General features: G+C 50.4%; 1 protein-coding gene across 13 annotated transcripts in view; it reads left to right on the top strand.

The window, feature by feature from the left end:
* MACF1 (microtubule actin crosslinking factor 1) overlaps positions 1–20,563 on the top strand; it is a 222,488-nt gene that overhangs the window by 157,286 nt on the left and 44,639 nt on the right. For all 13 annotated transcript variants that reach the window (XM_059729557.1, XM_019498838.2, XM_059729551.1 and 10 more), the window contains 6 exons: positions 15,744–15,905; positions 16,108–16,278; positions 17,320–17,486; positions 18,926–19,085; positions 19,554–19,880; positions 20,425–20,509. In XM_059729557.1, coding sequence (XP_059585540.1) covers positions 15,744–15,905; positions 16,108–16,278; positions 17,320–17,486; positions 18,926–19,085; positions 19,554–19,880; positions 20,425–20,509 — 1,072 coding nt within the window. The remainder of the gene's footprint in view (positions 1–15,743; positions 15,906–16,107; positions 16,279–17,319; positions 17,487–18,925; positions 19,086–19,553; positions 19,881–20,424; positions 20,510–20,563) is intronic.

Below are 20,563 nucleotides of genomic sequence, written 5' to 3'. Positions count from 1 at the left end.
CAAGATGCCAGGGCATAGCTGGAAAACGTCTAGAGGGATTGAGTGTCATCGCTCAGCCGTACTCCTGATTTGTTAATTGGAGAGTACAGCAAATAAATCTGTTCCCAGGGACACATGCAGTCGAGCCTGAGTGGCATTCGGTGTTCTTGTTCCTCACAAATAAATGTCTCTGGCACAGAGGAATTGCAGACAGGTACCCAGACAATTGTGGATACCCACGGGCAACAGAACTGCCTTGCCATTGTTCATCTAAAAGCAACTGAGGAGCGGTAACCTTGACCTGTCAGTGGGAACTCAAAAGCATTTTGGTCTCACTTGAGCAGAACCGCACCTATCGGCGAAAGCCAAGGACAAGAGTAAATTGAAGGGAAAGCTGCGGACGGAGGTTGTTTTATCATAAAACAACAGGCCGGTAATGAAACAAGTCCCTTTTGGGAGTCAGCTCGGGTCACTCTTCCCAATCCACCCACTCACGCTAGCTCGAGTGGTTTTGCCAGGCCCCAGCTGTCCTGGCTGGGGAAGCACTACCGTAGGAATGTCTCCCTTGTAAAGGAATATCCTTAACCTGGTGGTATGGATACTTTGGCACGAAATACTCTGTGTGCGTGGTTCGCCACTCATCCAGGAGATACTAAAAATACCCACCTCCTCCTCTAATACCAGGAAGGCTGGGTTCTTTGAGAAGGATGAGAGGGGATGTAGTTAGTTTAAAACTGGCGGAGTGGATCAGGAAGATGAACTCGGCCCCAGTTGGGGTTTGGATGCCGTTGGTCTTGCAGATGCGCTGCCTCGTTTTTATCCAGGGCTATGCCCTTGCATAAAGCATATGATCAAGCAAATACTCATATTCAGGCATGCGTGTGCCCCTGGGTCTTCTCATGCAGTCAGTGCGCGCTTCAAGATGATAAAAAAGAAAGCCTAGGCATACCTTGCCTCCTGGGTGAGGGAATGACTGTACCCATTTGACTGGCCACGGTGTAAGAAAGCGTCGTAGAGCGACTTGTAATATTTTAGGTTAGTCATCCCTGGCATTTAATGAGCAGCCATCAACTCTACTGCCTAACTATAGAAAAGTGAGTGCTTTATTTAAAATCCTTCCATCCTAGATGATTGAAGAGACTCCCGAAAGTCACTGGTGGCTGAGAGCAGTTTATTATTCACTCCATCTCTGCTGTCTGCCATCACTGACTCACTGGATGGCTGGGTACGTGGCTTACCTTCTCTGCACCTTCTTGCTCCTGGTTTAGCCATTGGGGATCTGCCTACCTACATGCCAAGGCTCTGGCCCAAGTGCTGGGATGTCTCCAGGTAGGAGCTCTCGAGGTGCAAACAAAGTAGTAGCGCTGTGGTTGCAAACAGGAGCCGCGCCGGATGGGAACCTGTGATGTAGAGCACTGTAAAGTTCATTTGTACAAACAGGACGCTTCCCCGCTGCTCGGCCATTGCCCGCCACACCTCACCACACCACACCCGCCTGCCTCTCTCCTGGTGTGAAAATCAATCAGCTGTTTGCTGCCGGGCTGCTTCCTCCAGGGCGTGCGCTGGAATGGCATCAGCCCCGTCAGCAGCCGGGAGGAGCGCGGGTAGATCAGAGGGGGCCGAGGTCTCAGCATTTCATCAGACAGACCAAATCTCTGCTCAGGCTTAAAGGCAGCATATGCTCTTTGGAACAAAGGGATTGTCTGCTAGCAATTTGTGGGAAACTAAGCAGTTCTCTACCAAAAAATGGCATTTCACAGATTTTTTATTTTTTTTTTTTGGTTTGGTTTTAAATAAGCTGTAAAGGGAGACCATCCTGGCAGGTGGATTTACCTTGAACTTGCCATCTCAAATAGGTTTATTCTTGGCCGGTTTCAGGATGTCTCTTCCACCTCCTTGTGTGGGTGGAAGCTCAGCCGTGCATTGTGGGAGCTCGGAGTCTCACAATGATTAAGCACAAGAGTGCCGTGGTATTTGGCGAGTTAGATTGTGTTTAATCGGTGGTATAATGTGTGGGCTGTAGGCTTCATTTGTTTTTTTAAAGGAAGAATTGGACCAAGGTCTGTATTAGCTGCCCTGCAGCTAAATAGTTAAGACAGCTTGAACACTTCTGGAGGAAACGGGTTGCTGCTCAGCAATGCAGACTCCAGCACAGGTACCTTGGAAAGGACCCAGTGCCTTATATAAGTGGAACTAGCTCGCCTGCTATGGAGAGGCCGTAGGCTAGCTGAGCCCTGACATGAAATCAGTTTGAAGTCAGCCGTAAGCCAGGCAGATAAAAGAATAACCTCCAGAGCACGGTTGGATGGGATTATCCCACGAGTTTTTTGTCTAGAACATGTTTTGAGCCCAGGGTTTAGCCACTCTGTGCTGCTAACCTTGCAAGACACAGAAATGTCAATATGAAAGATTTTTCTTTTTTTAGGGGGTGGGGAAACTGCATCTAGGAGGAGAAGCAGCATTGAAACGGAGATAAAGAAATCCTTCCAACCCTAGAGCGAGGGGAGTGAAGGCTTTAAAAAGAAAATATCCCCCCCCCCCCCCAATAAAACTGTCATAGCATAACATAGGAGTGTGGAAGGCAGAGTTTAAATTAGGGTGAGATTTTTTTTTCATTAGGAGTAGTCTTGACTTGTACCCTGGGGCCTCACAGCTCTTTGGAAGACCTGTTCCCCAGGACCGCTGGGTGGACACCTGCTTTGCGTTCCCCGCTGGGATTCAGCCGATCGGAGGCCGGCTTTTCCTGGCTGATGAATTTCCAGAACAGGCTCCGTCCCTGCAGAGGTGGGAGGAGACGTGCCCGAAAAAGCGTTTCAGAAAGATGGGCAGCTCCCAACACGGTACTGGGAGGAAAGTCGGATTTTGTTCCCCTTGTCTTGCTTCCTCCCAAGTTCCTTCGGCTAAAATGCCCTTTCTTCCTTGTCTTCTTCCAGTCCTGCGGGTCTTATTGGGAACTAGGCACACCTACAAAAGGTCTCACCCAAGATCACTGGGACTGTGACGGGGAGGGAACTGGACTCGGGTCCCCCCCCAGGTCTCAGATGGGCGTCCCATCATTGGCTCTGTCCTCTCTCTCAGTCAATCCACTCATCTGTGCTCCCGACTGTGTCGGAAATGGAGGGGTTGGGGCGGGCGAGCGCCTGCAGAGCGCGGAGCATTCGGCTCCCCTCGATCTGGCCATCAAGTGAGCGAGGAAGCAGCAGCTGACACTGGAAAGGGCTCGAGTGGGCCTGGAGGGCAAGAGGAAGCTGGCAAGAGAAAAGCACTCCAATTGCACCTGGATTGTCCCAGTAGTGTCATGCAGATCAGAGGATCCTGAGCCGGTCCGTGGGTCTCCAGGTGATCTGCAGAGAACTGGCCGCTCTCATAATACAGATGCCTTGTTTCCCCTCTGCTAGATTGCATGATAAGAAAGCTAAAAATATATTGGGTCACCTAATAAGACTTTTCCTCGTAAGCAATTTTTGTGGTTGCTGGCGGGATGGCTTGCAGTTGTAAATAGGGTGATGTAACGCAGGCAGTTGTGAATGGGAGGGCAGGTGGCCCACGAGACGGCCACGCTCTGGAGAAACAGCCGACACCAGAAATGTTGGAGAGCCCCGGACCCAGAGAGGCCCGCATGCAGGTGCTCCCACTTCACAGGGGTCTCTTGGCACAGCTCTTTGTAACTCAGCTGCTTTTAAGTCTGAAGAAGCCTCAGAATGCATTTTAGCAGAGGGAATTCATTATTAGCAAATTATAACATTATACAGCATGGTGAGTACACACGATGCTCCGTAGCACATAGGAGCGTCGCAATTAATTAATCTGGTTGGGACAAAGCACAGAACAACAATAGGATACGTGGGGAATCGTGGCGAGGGATCGAGAATAAGGAGGAAGCAGGCGAATGGGGGTAGTTCTGCTATCTGTCCATCATTGCGTGCCTAGATATCAGACCGTAATTCATATTTTTAAATGGAGAGGAGTTGAGGCAAGTGGGAGACCGAACCTAGTGCAGAGAGAGCTTGAAAAGACTGGACGGTCAAATATCAATGAGGGAGGATTGGGGCAATGATCTTTGGCAAGATGCTCTTTGGCAGGGGATGGAAAGGGCAGAGACATTGGGGGCGGCGGAGCTGCAGAGCGTCTTGGAGAGGCCAACAAGGAAAGTTTGAGGGAGAATTAGGTATGAGATAAGCCCGTCGCGCACATCCTTGTGTTCTGCCCAGTCCTTGAATTCTGGCATTGCCCTGTAGCGATTGCCTATCCAGGCACACTGAGAGCTGGCATCTTGGTGGGTGCCTTGGTGTAGAGCACAGGCAGAAGACAGCTAAAATATGCCCATCTGGCTGTCCTTCGCAGGCAGGATTCCTGCAGGGAGAGCTGGCATCTCATTGCACTCAAGGAATTTGCAAACCAGCGAGCGTCTTCCTCATAGTCCAGCGAGGGGAAACCGACCCCGCGTCTGGCTCGAGCGTGGGTTCACAACAGGGCGGGTAAAATGAAACGAGGACCACGTCTGGGGTTCCTCCTCCCATGTTCTTTCCCCTAAATACCAAACTATAGGTCCCGAGTAGCTGAGAAATGAACAGACTTTTTTATTTTTTATTTTTGAGCTCCGGGGAGGAGAATCTGGAAGCGCTATCAGGGGTTTATTTCAGTAACAGATTGCTGCTGGCAGGCCTCCACATACCAGAGCCATCTGAAAGGATGAAAACTCAGACAGAGGACCCTGGGCTCACCCCTCTCTCCACACCCCATGTCACAAAGAAAATGCGAGTGGAGCCCTTGGAGCTGAGAGCTCCTGCCTGTATGTGAAGACTCTCCAGCCATAGGGTTGCTCCCAGCTGTAGGACAATCTGGAACCGCGTTAGGCTTTGATTTTTTGTTGCTGTTGGTCTCAATCAGACTGATCGGAACAAGTAACATCCGATCTTCTGCCCGCGGTGGCGGGCCAGGGACAGTTGGCTTCCACGTTGGCCGACCTGCCTTGATGCGCGCACCCTTCTGAGCCGGTTTTAGGGATGGGGGGATGCCTGGAGTAGACTGACCTGCTCTTGGCACTTGGCTTGGTGAGGAAATAGGAAAAGAATTTCTGACTGCGAAGCTGGCAGTTCCACATCGAGATCATTCTTCATAATGGAACAAAAAGCCTCAGCGCCCCCAGCCTGGATTCCTGGCATTCCTCTTGCTGAAGGGGCCCTGGAGTGCTTAACGGTCCTGCTTGGAGAGCGCTGGAACGGTGAAGGTGGTGGTGGTGTAGTGGGGGAGTGGTGAAACTATGAGGCCTGCTTTTTTCATGTTGTTTCAGCTGTGTCGAATTATTAAAGTAAGGCTAGACCTGTTCTCTCCCCTGAACAGTAAAAATCTGTGCTTTTGCACCGAGCCAGACAGGAGTTAAAAAGGTTTTGGAACTTGCAAAAAGAAGAGGGAAAAAAAAGCAGACTGCTGGCCCGCAAAGCTGGGTCCAGCGTCTTGTGCCAGCCGCGATAACCCGCTGCTTGTCTATACCAGAGGACCAATATTTTTGAGTGGGACTTATTTCTCAAGATAGACTATGCTCCTGAAAGGCAGTCTCAGGTGGTCCGTTCGGCTTCCCGTCACTTGATTTGAGGATGCTTTGGCTCCGTACGTCGCTAAGAGGTGTTCGGTTCTTGGGGTTGGTCCTTTTTATTTACAGCAAGAAGAGCGTCCACCCACAGATTGCTCTTGTCGCTGCCCGGTTCTGGGGCGCCGCGTGGGCAACTTAACCAGTGCCGGACTGAACCTGGCGATTTCGTTTTCCAGAAGGGAAGCAGTATCTTGGGGGATACTTGAGTTCTGCAGTTGCCATTCGCTGCCATTTCGCTTTTCAAGTGCAGGATGTTGCGCACACATTTGTTTCTAATTCTAGGGGTGGGTTTTACGTGCGACTCTTATCAGCAAAGAGGCAGCAGGGGAGAGTAGAGAGGCATTTTGAGGTGTGCAGCCCTTGGACTCGGGAGGTCTGTATTCGATTCACAGCTGCGCCACAGGCTTCCTCTCTAACCTTGGCCAAGTCTAAAGGTTTTCAAAGACACTGAGCCCCTGCTGCTCTCTCTGATCTCGAGTTGTTGTGGGTGCGTAGCGCTTCAGAAAATCCAGCCTTTAATCTCCCTTGTAAAATAGAGATTGCTTCCCGGGGCATGGAGAGGAGAGGGGAATGTTTGCGAAGCTCTGACACTCCAGCGATGGGCACCGCGTAAGCGCGTGGCGATGGGCCGATCTGTATTAAAATAGAATTTAGGAGCATTATTGCTATAAATATCAACGGGTTCATATTTTCGGGCCTGTCGGTGGTTCATCTGGACGGCACGGCAGGATGTTGGTCTTGCGGGGCACTATTCTGCGTCGGTTGGGTCGTTGCTTAGAGATGCTGGCGGCTGAAACGTCTCTGCCCAGCACCTCTATAGCAAGACCTGCCCTTTCCCCGCCAGAAGACTGCTTCAAATGTGCCCTATTTAGCCGTTGTAAATCTAACCCGAAAAGGGAGAGAGCAAGCGAAGGAGAGAGGGTGGGCACGCTAAGTTGTCATGTGCCCGGGGCCTGGGAGCGGTGGCTGCCCAGGGATAAAAAAAAGTCTCTCGTCTCGAGGCGGGGGAGAACCGTAAATCCTATGATGACTTTTTTTGTTTTTTTTAAACGATTACTCAGCCTAAAAACCATGACAAGTTCAAACCCGTTTTCGCAGCAGCCGTTGGCAATGCTGGCCAAAGGCCTGGCAGCGAGATGAAAACGGTGATGGGACTTGGTGAAGGTTGCTTCTCAAAAGACGAACCAACAAAAAGCAAGGTGGTTGGGGTGGGCTATTTTTTTTGCACGCCGCGTGCAACTGAAGCGTGGCGCTGGTTGCCACCCGGCGTGGCAGAAACCGCTTCGAACGCGGGGTCGGACCCGTTCGTCGCGGCAGGCCCACGCGACGCCCTACGCCCTTGCGCGCCGGAGGGCGAACGGCGGCGTGGCTGTCCCCTGCAGCCACAGGTGTGTCCATCCGTCCGGCCACGGTGCGGACGTTGGATGCCATCCCTGCGCGGGGGGCAAGGGAGCCCCCAACTATTGTTGCGGAGGCAGACCCTGCACCCCTCCCCTTGCACGCGTGTGCGTGTGTGTGCACGCGTGTGTGTGTGTGTGCACGCGTGTGCTGACCCTCTGCCTGAATTATTTTTTATTATTTATTTTGGGGGGGGGGGTGCCCGGGGCCGGGGCGTTGCTTCCCTTCCCTTTGTCGGGGGATTTGCACCGTGCGCCCTCCCCGCGGGAGGAGGAGCCAGGCAGCCCGGGGCGGGGAGGAGCCGGAGCCGGAGCCGGAGCCGAGCCGAGCCGGAGCGGAGCCGGCACCTGGCGGGCGCGGGCGCGGGCCCGTGCGGGCGCGGGGAGAGGCGCGGAGCTGCCCCCGCCGCCCAGCCTTTTGTTCCCGCGGCCAGAAGTTTGGCGGCGGCTGCTTGACATGCATGCCACGGAGCCGCGGCGGGGCGCGCGGCCGGCGGCGGGGAGGCGGAGCGCCGAGCCGGGCACCAGCCGCCGCCGCCGCCGCTGCCGGAGCTGAGCCGAGCCGAGCCGCGCCGCGCCGCGCCGGGCACACACAAAAGGCGAGCCGGAAACTTCCCGCAGGCGAGCGAGCGAGCGAGCGCCTCCTCCCTGCCTTCCCCGCGCCCGGCCTGGCCATGGGCTGCTATTGTCAGGGCCTGGGCGAGTGGCCGGGGGCTTCGGGGAGGGGGCAAGAGCCCGGCTCGCCCCCCGGCTGCTCCTAACGCAGCCCTCTTCCATTTTTGGATGCGTTTCGGAGAGAGGCTCGCTCTGCCCGCCGAGCCGAGCCTCCGCGCCCCGGGCCGGTGGCCGGGATGTGCCCGGACCAGCATGTTTTTGAGACAGGAAGCCCTGGAGTTCGCCCCGCACGAAGAACTTCCTGTGTTTAAACTTGCAGGGATATCCGCCGACAAGCTCAGTTCAAATGAAAACACCAGCGGCCAGCCCAGAGGCTAATTCAGACCAGCTGGACGGTCCCGGGGCTGGAGCTGGGAAGAAAATGAGAAGAATTCGTCGGAGCCTGGGCTCGCCAGGCGTGAGCCGCCCGGAGAAACGGTGCCTTTGTTATTAGAGAAGGGCACGCTCCGGATAAATTAACGGCTTCGAACTCATCCGCAGCTTCTGTCACAAACGATGATGGGGAGTACTTATTGAATAGGAGCTGTCATACACGGATGATTTTTGCTGACGGAGTTGCAAGGAGAAAGGAACGTTCCCTTAAAAAAGCAACCCTAGGAAGGAGTTATTGGACTCGCGATTTTTTCTGCCCCCCCCCCAAAGGACACGTGCTTTCTCTCGGCGCCGGGCCACCGGCATCTCTGAACAGGCGATGGGATGCAATTTGGGGGGGGGATCCTTGCTACCATGGAAATTTGCTGCTCTGGGGATTGCCGTTTGAGTGGTGTGGAGTACAAACCTGGGGGTCCAAGCCGCGTTTGGGATTACAGCCTGGAATCGAAAGGGCTCTGAATTGATGCAGGATGCATTTCTTTTGGCGGTGGATAAAAAGTTACTGAGGTTTGTTTTCTTCATTCTCAATTGCAAAAGCATGGGCAAGCCACTAAGCAGGCCAGACTGTTTACGGCAGAATCCCACTTGCCTGGGGAAGGGAGAGGAAGAGGATGGGTATATAGAGGATTGCTATGTCCCCCAGAGGTCTATATACGACACCATGAGAATAAACGAACAAATTGATCAGGGGTCTAAGCTGAATCAGCCCTCAAAAAGCACTCTAGATAAGGTGGACAGCAGCACTATATCCAGCAATGGGACTTTGGGAGCATCTAATGTCTTTGAATCAAGGGCACCGGAAAGCAAAAAGTTAGACGAAAGAGTCATTTTTGACGCGCTGAAACTTAGCAGCGATGTCTCCAAATCTGCGCCAGCTCCACCCAGAAGACGGCCAAACCCAGAAAAAAAGGAGAATGTGAACAGGAGATCGTGGAAATCGTTTATGCCGCCAAATTTCCCTGAATTTGCAGAAAGGATCGAGGCCTCCTTGAGCGAAGTCTCAGAAGCTGGTGCTTCAAATCCTTCTTTACAAGAAAAAAGGGAGTCGAGCGCTGTGTCGGCGGAGAGCTCTGGACATTTGGAGCAAGGGGAACCTATGTCGGAGTCGCTCACTTTGGAGCACGTCTCCAAATCTGGCGGCGCAGAAGCTCAGGAAGTGAAACAATCCAGCGAAGACTGCTACGAATGTTCCCAGGATGAAAGCCAGCCTCTTCTCAACCCAGAAGAGACTGGCATGCCTCTTGCACGTGTATCTTGGAGCCACCGACTCTCGAGCGCAACGTGGCCGAGGACAAGGAAAAACATTATCAAGGGGAGTCTTAGTGACAGGCACCAGGAGACGCTGGAAGCGAGCGAAGCAGATTGCACTGTGGAAACTGTAAACCTCTCTCCCTGCCTAAGTGAAGAGCTTCTGGACTCGGGAATGAATATCCTCATCACCCCCAACCTTAGAGAAAAAACTGAGTCTGAGCTGAGATTTGAGGAGGATGAGAGATGGATAATGATGGAGGCTGAGGAGTGGGAGGAGGAGATGCTGTCAGAGAAAGGAAAGACTGTTCTGGTGACAGATGAGAAAAGGAACTGTTGCTTAGCAGATATTTCGGAAGAAAGGGAACAATTAACTGTTGCAGCAGTGACAATAGAGACAGCAGATGACAGTCCTGCCAGTGTCCTGGGGACCTCTAACCACCCATCTCCACGCCAAGTATGCTGTGGTGATTCACCGCCCAGTGATAGCTGCTTAGCTTCTGTTCCCCAGGAAATGTGCGGAGATTTAAACCGCGCTCTTCCAGCGACCGTGCGTGAAACCGAGGATGTGGCAGTTCAGTGTGAAGCCGAGGACTTTGCTCCAGATCCCAAATGCTGCGCCAGCTCCCTCGTCCTGGAGCAGTTCTCCGACACAGATTCGGTGCAGATGTTTCTCGAGCTAGAAAAGCAGTGCTTGAATGACGAGGAGGGTGATGGAGCTGCCTCAGTTGATCTGGAGGCTCAGGTCTCTACGGGAGGCTCGGAGGGGTTGGATCTGCTGCCGACCGACTCAGAACCGCTTGCAGAGACCGGCATGGGAGCGCGCCAGCACGCGGTCGCTTTAGAAGTCAGCGCATCCGACTCTGCGGTGGTGTCTGATCTCGAGGACTTTGATGTCACGTACAGTTTTCAGGTGGTGAGTACAGCAGAGCCCGCCACAGAGCCTTCCTCTGAACGCAACGCCGCTGCCGTTACCCAGGCCGACTCGGAGGAAGTGGTGACTTGGAGTCCTAGCATTGCAGCGGAGACCATGTCACTGCAGCTGCTCTCCCTGGAGGATGCTGACGAGTACGAAACCAACCCCCTGACAGATCACGAGCCCGGGGGCTTATTGGACTATGAAATGACAGCAGCTCCCGAGGCAAATGCAGTCCAAGTCCCTGGCTTTGAAGGAACAGCTCTTCACCACAGTGTTCCTGCGGTAGGCGATGAAGATGATGGAGCCCTGCTGGTCGCCGACAGCGAAATGGAGCTGACCTGCGAGGAGCGTCCGGGACGCGCGTCCCCAGCCTATTCATTCCACGCTCGGCCGTTGGCTCCTGTTGCCAGGGCCGAGGGACCGGTCTCCCGGCAGGGTGCTTACTTGCCACGAGACATGGTTGCTGTCAGAGTGGAAGACGAGCACGAGCCGCTTGTGTCCGAAAGGACCAACTTCTCCAACTGGGATGTCCCAGAACTGGTTTCTGAGGATGAAGTCTCGGACTTGGAACAGGACAGCAGTAGATTTGAGGGCCAAATTCACGACACCGAAAGTTTCGATAGTCACTGTTCCCAGACATCTTTTCAAAACGATTCACTGCCAGAGCAGGGCTCCGAGGCACAAGTTGAATCCACACAATCTGTCGAGGACCTGAGGTCTGAGACGGAGCCTCTGTGTCAGCGGCTGGGGCCCGATCGCTGCAAAGAGGTCTCCGCACGTGCCTGTGTGGGTCGGGAAGAAGCCTCGCAAACAGGTGTACAGGTAAAGCTGGACGCCTCCGTGCTAGCAGTAGACATCTTGGAGCCAGGAGACCTGGCCTCCTTGTTTGAAGATAGCCAGGCAGATCGGTTAGTAAGTGGTGTCGCTGGGAATACTCTCTCTCCAGTTTCTGCGGAGCACATTTCTGCTGCTCAGTCTCGTGCAGGAGAACCTGCCTCCATGGTTGCTTTCAATGAGGAGCTTTCAGCCATGACCACTAGCCTGGAGCAGCTGGGCATTGCCAGGCTAGACAGCACAGAGGAGTTTCCATGTGTATGGCCAGCTGCAGAAGAACCTGCTCTAGAGTCTGATGTTCCAGCGGTAAGGTTTTCTAGTATGGTGCTGCCAGGTCCAGAGGAGTTTGCCACCCTTGCCATGGCATCTGGTATAGCCGATCTTCCCCCTGACGTTTCAGGAGCAGAGGAGTTCTCTACTGTCACTGTGTCCAGCACAGGGTTTGGCATCACGGCTGACCCCGGCTCAGAGGAGCAGGAGTTTTCTAACATCACCACATCCAGCCTGGAGGAGGTTGGCATCACGGCTGACCCCGGCTCAGAGGAGCTGGAGTTTTCTAACATCACAGCATCCAGCATGGAGGAGGTTGGCATCACGGCTGACCCCAGCTCAGAGGAGCAGGAGTTTTCTAACATCACTGCATCCAGCACGGAGGAGTTTGGCATCACAGCTGACCCCAGCTCAGAGGAGCTGGAGTTTTCTAACATCACCACGTCCAGCACGGAGGAGTTTGGCATCACGGCTGACCCCAGCTCAGAGGAGCAGGAGTTTTCTAACGTCACAGCATCCAGCACAGACGAGTTTGGCATCATGGCAGACCCCAGCTCAGAGGAGCATGCATTCAAAGCAGCTGGGATGGAGGAGCTGACCACAGCCCTGCCATTCAGCAGGGAAGAGGAGCTTGCTGCTATAATTCCTGTCCTGGAGGAGCCTTCTGCTGCTGTCCCCACACCTGTAGCATCATGTGCCTCTGTGCACAGGGCCAAAATGCCCGCTCTTGCCACCTTGGGGTTGGAAGACACCCCAGCTCCAGATCTCCAAGGAAAAGAACTTGCTGCTGCAGCACCTGCAGGGAAGCAGTCGACTGCCACAGTGCCCGACACAAAGGGGCCTGCTGTCATGCCTCTTGTTGCTGATGGGCCTCCTGCTTTAACAGATGGATTAGTTCCAGATAACGAGGTATTTGTTACTCAGTCACTAACACAGGGTGTGCCAGACACAATCACTTTATTTGGCCAGGGTGAGGGGAGGAGGGGAGGGTGGACTCTCACCCAGCCGATGATTTATTGATAGTCTGTGGGATGCACGCAGAAACCGCCGTCTCCTCTGTCCACACTCTGCAACCTAAAGGTTGAGGTAGCTTCCCTTCCTTCCCTCGTTGAGATCTGGAGGGCAAGCGTACGGTTTAGGGAGGCGCAAAGGTTGTCATAAATATGGGAGATAAAAGAGATTTGCTTGATTATGTAAAACTTTTCAAGTGACTGGTTTATTGAAATACATGCTGCTCCCTCAGAAATAAATTATGGATTGCTTCAGGAAGATTTTCTTCTCGCTGGTCGAGCTGGGTAGTTGCAGCATTTCAAGTAGAAAATTTGTTACTAGAGGAAATGGCGTGAAGCAAATTGGGTGAAAACACCACTTGCGTGGCATTAATGCTTCGGGGGAGCTTTGTGTGTTTGTTTGTGCAGCAAAGTCCTGAAACGCCAGGAAAAAATAGGAGTCAAGTTCCTTTTGGCATTTTAAAACCCACTTAATGTGAAAATTGGTTGTAACAGGGCTAGGAGGGTGGGTACTTTTTTCAGTTCCTGGTATTCCGGTAAATGAAGGCCCATTTACAGCCGCGGAGGTTAGCCAAATGATCACTTAGCAGTCATCACAAGTTACTCAGCACATCAGCCCCGTTCAGTAGCGGTTCCTCATCCTTTGTGCTCTGCCACCCATTACAAAAATTCACGAGCACCACAGATTCAGAAATGCTTTGAAATAGAGGTTGGGGACCTAGCAGGGCGGAGAGGAGAGGTCAGTTTACAAGGAGTTTCCTTTGATTGAAGTGCCAGGCTCTGCCACTCCGGCCAGTAAATCAGGGAAGGAAACGCGACATGAAGGTATTGACATCATGGGGCTGTTGTCTGGATTTACTGCTTCGGTTTCATTGTTGCCTCTCCAGTGGGACTATATTTTATAAGAAACCTTTCCAGTTGTTAACCCCTTTGATCCAGCGACGGTTTCACTACCGCTCGTGCAGTTGATGAGCTTAGCGCTTGCATCAGGGGAATGCCGTGTAATAATGAATAATACCTTTATTAACATAAAGGTAATGTTCAAGCAAAATGCTCTTCCAGGCTTGCATCTCACCCTTACGAAGGACATCGCCTTTGCATTGTTGGTTCCATCAGAGCACCAGCATGCCGGCAGAGAATTGCCGAAGGCGGGCTGCATTTGTGTTCAGAGATAAAGGGGTTAAGAAGCAGAGTGAGATCACAGGATGCAGTCATCCATGAGATGAACAAAGTAGAATGCAAAGAGAGTCTCTGGAAAGTATTTCTCAAAAGGAGAGGGACATGTATCTAAACAGATGCAGCCCCTTTAAAGGGTTGTTCGCCAGCTCCAGCTCCAAGAACCCTGCTCTTCTGTGCAAAATCTAGATTGCACATGAAATGTTTGTTTCCGAGTTGAGTCACAGTGAGGGGAAGTGAACTAAAACATTGGACTCTTTTGTACACACAGAAGAACAAAGGCATGAAAAGTATTTGCACTTAACATTGCAGTTGCTTTTTAAAACGATCCTTGTGAAACGGGCTTTGCTTTCTGGGCTTTCCTTTGATATTGTTAGATATCAGGGACTTTGCATTGGGCTCCTGCAAAACCCCCTCAAAAACAACAGGTTTAAAGTCTACTTTGGTTAGAAAACGACAAGTTTAATATTTAAGGCTTAGGCCAGCGCATTAGAAGAAAGGCACTGTGCACTGCAGTCTGGTTTTGCACGCCTGACTTATCAGCACCTGATGAAGTGAGCTTGGGTTCACAAAGGCTTGTGCTCTCTATAGATATCTTATTTAGTTAGTCTGTGAAGGTGCAGCTCTACCCTGCCTTCTGAGTGATTTCAGACTAACGGGGCTAACTACCTCTCTCTTTTCCGTCTGGGCCTTTCATGTGTTCAGCTGCCTTTAAGCAGGCAGCTCCATATATAAGCAGTAACGGGAGAAGTGTTTGGGGAATCAGCGATTTCATGTCACCGTCACTTACAACGGGAGAATAATTCTGCACCAGCACACAACCCTGGACGCTCTCCCAGTGCGCTCTTTAGGTTAACATCCTGGCACAGGCCCATTCTGCAGCTAAGTTGCTGAAGTTCAGCACAGAAGAATACATCTTTTTTTGAAAATGAAGCAAAGAGAAGTGAGGCAAGCTGTCTTTTCCAGGCAGAGTTTGGCTGACTTTTATCCCTTCGGAGATAAAGCAGCTGTCTGGTGCCCAGAAACCTTCTCAAACCTTAATCCGTGCTTTGCTTCTGGAAAGGTTTCTTTCTTTCTTTTTTTTTTTTTTTAAGGTTTGCATTGTGTATTTGAAATGAACTGTTTAAACATTGTCGACTTCCACATCCTCAGGTACCGTCTTTTTTTTTTTTTAAGAAGATAGTTGAATAAGAGTGAAGACGGCTGTCTCCATTCTCCTCCTTCAGCCTTCCAGACGCTGTGATGGAGGAGAGCAAATAATCCTTTCCAATCTTGCTTCATCAGTTTGACCTGTGAGCTGTGTTCGCTGGCAGCCCGAGGCCCCACTATAAACAAAATCTGCATCTATTTCCCATTTTTGGAGCGCGTTCTTTGTCACGCTGCAACAGAGCCGGTTCTGCCTCCTGCTTTTTTGCTCAAGAGTTTGCTTTTCACGTGCCTCTGTTTTCTGCCTGCTGTGGCCTTGGTTTGCTGGCCTCTCTCGCTGAGGCCAAAGGCTTGCTGTTGTGGTGGAAAGGAAACGAATGCAGGTGGCTACAGTCTGGCTTGTCATCAAGTAATTACAGCAGATTTGAAGGTTTGATAAGGGCACTTATCTCTCTCACCAAAACAGGATTTTCCCAGCTCTCTCTGCTCACAATAGCAAGGTTGCTTCATTCCCCCAAATTCTTGTTGTTTTAAATGTTTCCCACATATGGCTTCCAGATTAGCCTTGTGCCGAATATGTGGTAAGATCTCAGATAAATGACTAACCCATTAATCGTCCATTGCCTTTGTCTTGTTGCCTTTGTCTTTAGAAATGCAGCTAGTTTCCCAGCGGCTTAAATTTCAATCATTAACAAAACCTCATGCCCATCATGTCCCAGTTCAGCCGCATCACTTGGAGTCGCTTTGATTCCTGCTGTTAAACATTTGACCAGGTCTTGGGTGTTAATCACAATTGGCTACCTTTAAACTTTTGGGAGTTGTGACTTTTCTGTCCTTGGAACCCATGCTTTGAAAATGGGATTGAACAGCTTGAGATGCAAAACACTGGGTGGCCAGGGACACCCACAGACAGGGGAGTACTCATTGCATGCAATCTAAGAACCTAACATCCTTGAATCATGTAAGTGCAGCATAGGAAACAAATGGGGAAGGCTGGCTCTGGAGAGATGGCTGGAAACGGTAGCCTAAAATGTATCTTTTAAAGTATGGAGCTGTGCTCAGTAAGGACATAGAGGATGAGCAAGTCTGCTTATAAATATGCCTACTTCCCCTTCCTTGTCCAGCTGTTTCAGAAGGAGCAAGTGGATCCCCTTCAGCTAAAATTGCAGCAAGTGAATGGAGTTGGTCAGGGCCTCATCCAGAGCGCAGGGAAAAACTGTGATGTGCAGGGATTGGAACATGACATGGAGGAGATCAACACCCGCTGGAACACTCTCAACAAAAAGGTAGGCATTGCAGGCGAGGGGGATCCCGACGGAGGGTGTAGCGTGATGTTATCGTAGGTTTGCTGCAACATCGACGAGTAGTTTGAGCAGAACCGTTGAAACGTAGAAGAGTCACCTAGCAATGGGGAATTGGTGTCTTCTGTTTCCTGGTGGAAGCTGCGAGCGCTGTGCTTCTAACGATGTGCATGTTTGTACCGTGTAGGTGGCACAGAGAATTGCACAGCTGCAAGAGGCCCTGTTGCATTGTGGGAAATTCCAAGATGCCTTGGAGCCATTGCTGAGCTGGCTGGCAGACACCGAGGACCTCATCTCCAATCAGAAACCTCCATCTGCAGAGTACAAAGTGGTGAAAGCCCAGATCCAGGAGCAAAAGGTAAGCAAGACAGACATGGCAAGCTCCATAGAGGATCTGGGTGCACGGGACCTGGAGGCAAGATGTACAGTGGGAGCGCAGAGTGGTGCTAGGGACAGAACGCATCCGGAAATCACTGGGATTCATTGTAGATGAGAAAACATAGCTGTGCCATCACATTGCTAGTGCACAGCCACCAATCTGCAGCTGCAGCTTACCTGCATGCTAGTCTCATACTGCATCGTTCCTGGTCTTGCTATCCATTGCTGCTATTTTAACAGTCCAATTGAAAGTGTTGTATATACCGTACGTAATGAATGTGTGTTGTGTTATACAATATGTTTTATATTAATATACAACATACATTTATTAATACGTGACATGGAGCTGGCTCTGGCGTTCCAGTGGCATTTTATTAACACGCTGGCTTCCTTCTTGGTTTGGTTTTTATTTTCCTTCACTTATAGCAAACTTGTTTTTCCGCATGCGGATAGCTACTGTGTTATGTCAGGTTCAAGGAGGTTTTTCTGCGTATAGTTACCTGTGTTGGAGCGTGAACAAAATAAATATATATAGATAAGAAGGCTAGCCAAACACAAATAGGTCCTTTAAAAGTAACAAGCACAGGTTACGAATCAGTGTTGTTAATACTTCAGTGAAAAGTTTGCATGTGTCACCAGTGGTAAAATAAAATAAAAAGTTTGAAAATATTTATAGCAACCCTGTGATCAGCAACACTGTTTTGCACATGAGTTTTTTAGAATGGGAGATTGGAGAGAACATTATCACTTAACCTGCACAGCTGGGGTGAATCCAGGCAGGATCTCAAGTTTCTCTGTTAAACAAAAGCATTTCAGAGCATTTTTTTGGTCCTTGTCTCTGGAAAGAAGAAAACCTCACTGTTGACTCGCTGGGCTTGGTTTGGTTTCAGCCCAGTGCTTATTAATGGTTTTCAGACACAATTAAAGGTTTGATGTCTCCAGAGGCAAAAGCGGCTCTTCTGACTCGATTTAGTAACTTGGTGACTTTTTCCTCTCCTTTGTTTTACCGTTTATGCAAAAGCTGCTCCAGCGGCTGCTTGATGATCGCAAGGCCACTGTGGAGATGATTCAGGCGGAGGGTGGGAGGATAGCACAGTCAGCCGAGCCTGCAGACAGGGAGAAGATTGTTTGCCAGCTGGAGAGTCTTGAAAATCGATGGGCAGGATTGCTCAGCAAGGCAGCAGCCAGGTAAGTCAGGAGAGTGGTTTCATTTTCCCCGAGCTTTGCAAGGGGCGACATTCCTTTGTGCCTGCTCAGATGATCCCAGCAGGAAAGCACGTGATGTCCTTTGCCCCCACCTATATTTTTTTTCCCTGAATTAACCTAACAGCTTTCTGCTGCAATCCAGTCCCTATGCATGGGATTTTTAAGGTTCAGAACAGATGTGGGGCACTATTTCTGAGACGCCTCTGATGCTGCTGGAATCTCTTTATTCATTGTAAGCCATTGTTAATAGGCAGTGTAAGCCAGAGTCAATCTCCGTGATCTGCTTCATCTTTGTATTAGGTAGTGTAATACAACTTCTTTCGCAGCCTACAAGGATCTCAGATTAGTTTACAGAGCTCAACTTTTTGCACAGGGTAGAGGCCGCTTTATGAATAAAAGGATACATTTTATCATTTATTATTTACACTGCAGTCCATGATAATGAATCCTTGTAAGCTGCTTTCTGAGTGGTGGAAGCTGTGGTGCGTGTGTTTTTTAACTGTTTTTAGTATGCATTAATGAACCAGCTGATGTAGCTGATGTTCAAAATATTTTCTGCTAGCATAGCTCTTCAGATTTGCAGCTGTGTTAATCCACTGGTCAGTCTTGTGGGCCGTTTTGTAATCATGGGGAACGCAACATTTAGAAAGTCCAGTGAGATTCCTTTACTGAAATATCCTGGAAGCAGTGATCAGAAAAACATGAGATACCAAATGTGTTTTGGGAGGGTGAAGCAGATGGCATAGTTTATAATGCTGTGGAAATGCTTAGACGAGATTAATTCCCTTCACAGGGTGTGTGTTATTTTTATTCCTTGGAGTTTGACTTTCTGCTTCAACCACAGTGTATATTTACACCTTTCTGCTGCCTGAATCTCATTTACAAGATGTACATGGCTGCATAATGTAATATAATGAGGTGCAGGGCTGTCCATAAGGGCCAAATCCACTTACTGATATTTGCAATTCTGGCGGGGGCAAGGGGGCTGCAGGCTTCAGAGCTGTCAGTCTGAAGCCTTGCACCAAACTGCTTTTAAAAGCTTGACATTTGGATTTTAGCAGTCACTTTGGGGGTCTCTGTGTGATGATGCCATTAATGATAGAACAGCAGTATAATGGCAGTCTTTTTCTTGACTTCAATGGAAGTTGGACTGGACCCTAAAGCAACATCTGGGGAAGGAGGCTTCGTCTGCAGTTTGTTGGAATGTGGTGTGTGTTTGCATTTCCAGTTTGCCTGACAAGGTGTTACACCTGGTACTGAACAGAGGTACTTCTGTTCCCCTTTCCAGTGCTTTGTTTCAGGGTATTTGCACTCTGCCCCGTTTCCATTGCAGTGCATTAAAAGTTTCCTGGCGCAGCATGCTATTTACAGTGACATCAAGTTGCTCCGTCCTCAGCTGTTCTGTTATTGTCTTGATGTAGGCAAAAACAACTGGAAGATATCTTGGTTCTGGCTAAGCAATTCCATGAAACCACGGAGCCTATTTCAGACTGGCTGTCAGTGACCGAGAAGAAACTGGCCAACTCTGAGCCCATTGGTACTCAGACGGCCAAAATCCAGCAGCAGATCACTCGTCACAAGGTAGGAAATGGCTCCCGTGCCACGTGCACGGTACTGTTGCGTGCAGTCGTTTGCCGAGATGTGCTCGGGTGGCTATATCCGCCGTCATTAGACTTACGTGAATGAGATGACCGAGGGCGTGCACAAAGCAGTCTTCAGAGCAGTGGGAAAAATTGCCACGTGACTTCAGAAATCAAGCGGAGAATCATGACGTAGGAGGCCCACTGTTTGCTTCTGGCCATAATATAACGTATGTAAGGGTTACACCTTTCACCACTGGCTCTCCGTAGACAAATGTTGTGTATTGTTGTAAACCTGGTATTTGATGCATGTCATGCCTGTCCCCAGGAGGAGTTTATCTTTATTTTGTTCATTAATTACATTTGTTGTGTTTTCATTTTTTTCAGTTTTTATTTCCATGTTTCAACCCTTTTGTTTCTGTTGTCCGTTTTTCTTTGTTTGTTTGCCTTCGTCATCCTGGATTTTCAGGCGCTAGAGGAAGAAATAGAGAGTCGTGCCCCTGAGGTGAAGCAGGCAGTCAGCGTTGGGCAGTCCCTCTCGTCCCTGAGTTGCCTAGCTGAGCGCGGCGTGCTGGCAGAGAAGCTAGACACGCTTCGGGCCCGGTACAGTGAGATTGAGGATCGGTGCTGCCGGAAGGCAGCCTTGCTCGATCAGGCCCTGTGTAACGCTAGGCTCTTTGGGGAGGATGAGGTGGAAGTGCTCAACTGGCTTGCCGAGGTAGAGGACAAGCTCAGCTTGGTCTTCGTAAAGGATTACAAACAGGAGGTCCTGCAGAAGCAGCATGCTGACCAGCTGGTATTGCCATTTTCCATTCTTTCACCTTGATTGCTTTATTTTATTCTATGTTGACTGTTTTGATCCATTTTTTGAGTTTTTCTCAATTTTAATTTTAACCAGCACTAGGACAGGTTTCTGTTTCCCTCCCCTCCTTGTCTGCCTCTCAAGATTTAGAGAAAGTAAGCTAAGGTTGGACAGCACTTGATGACCCTTGAGGTCCCTTCCAGCCTTAAACTCATGGGAGGGTTCATACATCAGAACCAAAGGGCACTCAAAAGAATTATTCCCTGGTGGTCCGTAGAGTCTGAATGGTTCAGCTGCTTTGCAAGCCTCTCCCTCACTGAACAAGGTTGGCCACCATTTCCCTTGAAAATTTCCAGCCCTTTTCTCTTAGAGTAAAGGGAGGAAGGTGAGGCAACAAATCCCAGGCCAGTCCATCTGACCCCTGCGAGCCAAAGAGAAAGGTCACACTTTCTCTGGGATCGGTGTCCTCTCTCCAACATGTAGTGCTGAAAGGCCTCTCCGTCGAGGTGGGTAACTGCTGTCGGCTCTTTCCATTCAGGCTCTGAACGAAGAGATTGTGAACAGAAAGAAGAATGTGGACCAAGCCATTAAAAACGGGCAAGCGCTTCTGAAACAAACAACAGGTAATCCGAAAAAGGGACTAGATTCGGGATCCTCCTCAGACCCCCCTGCCCCGG

Source organism: Alligator mississippiensis, chromosome 6 (genome assembly GCF_030867095.1).
Source record: "Alligator mississippiensis isolate rAllMis1 chromosome 6, rAllMis1, whole genome shotgun sequence".
Classification (NCBI taxonomy): domain Eukaryota; kingdom Metazoa; phylum Chordata; order Crocodylia; family Alligatoridae; genus Alligator; species Alligator mississippiensis.
Note: the sequence above shows the minus strand (reverse complement) of the source record. Positions and strands in the feature narration are given on the sequence as shown.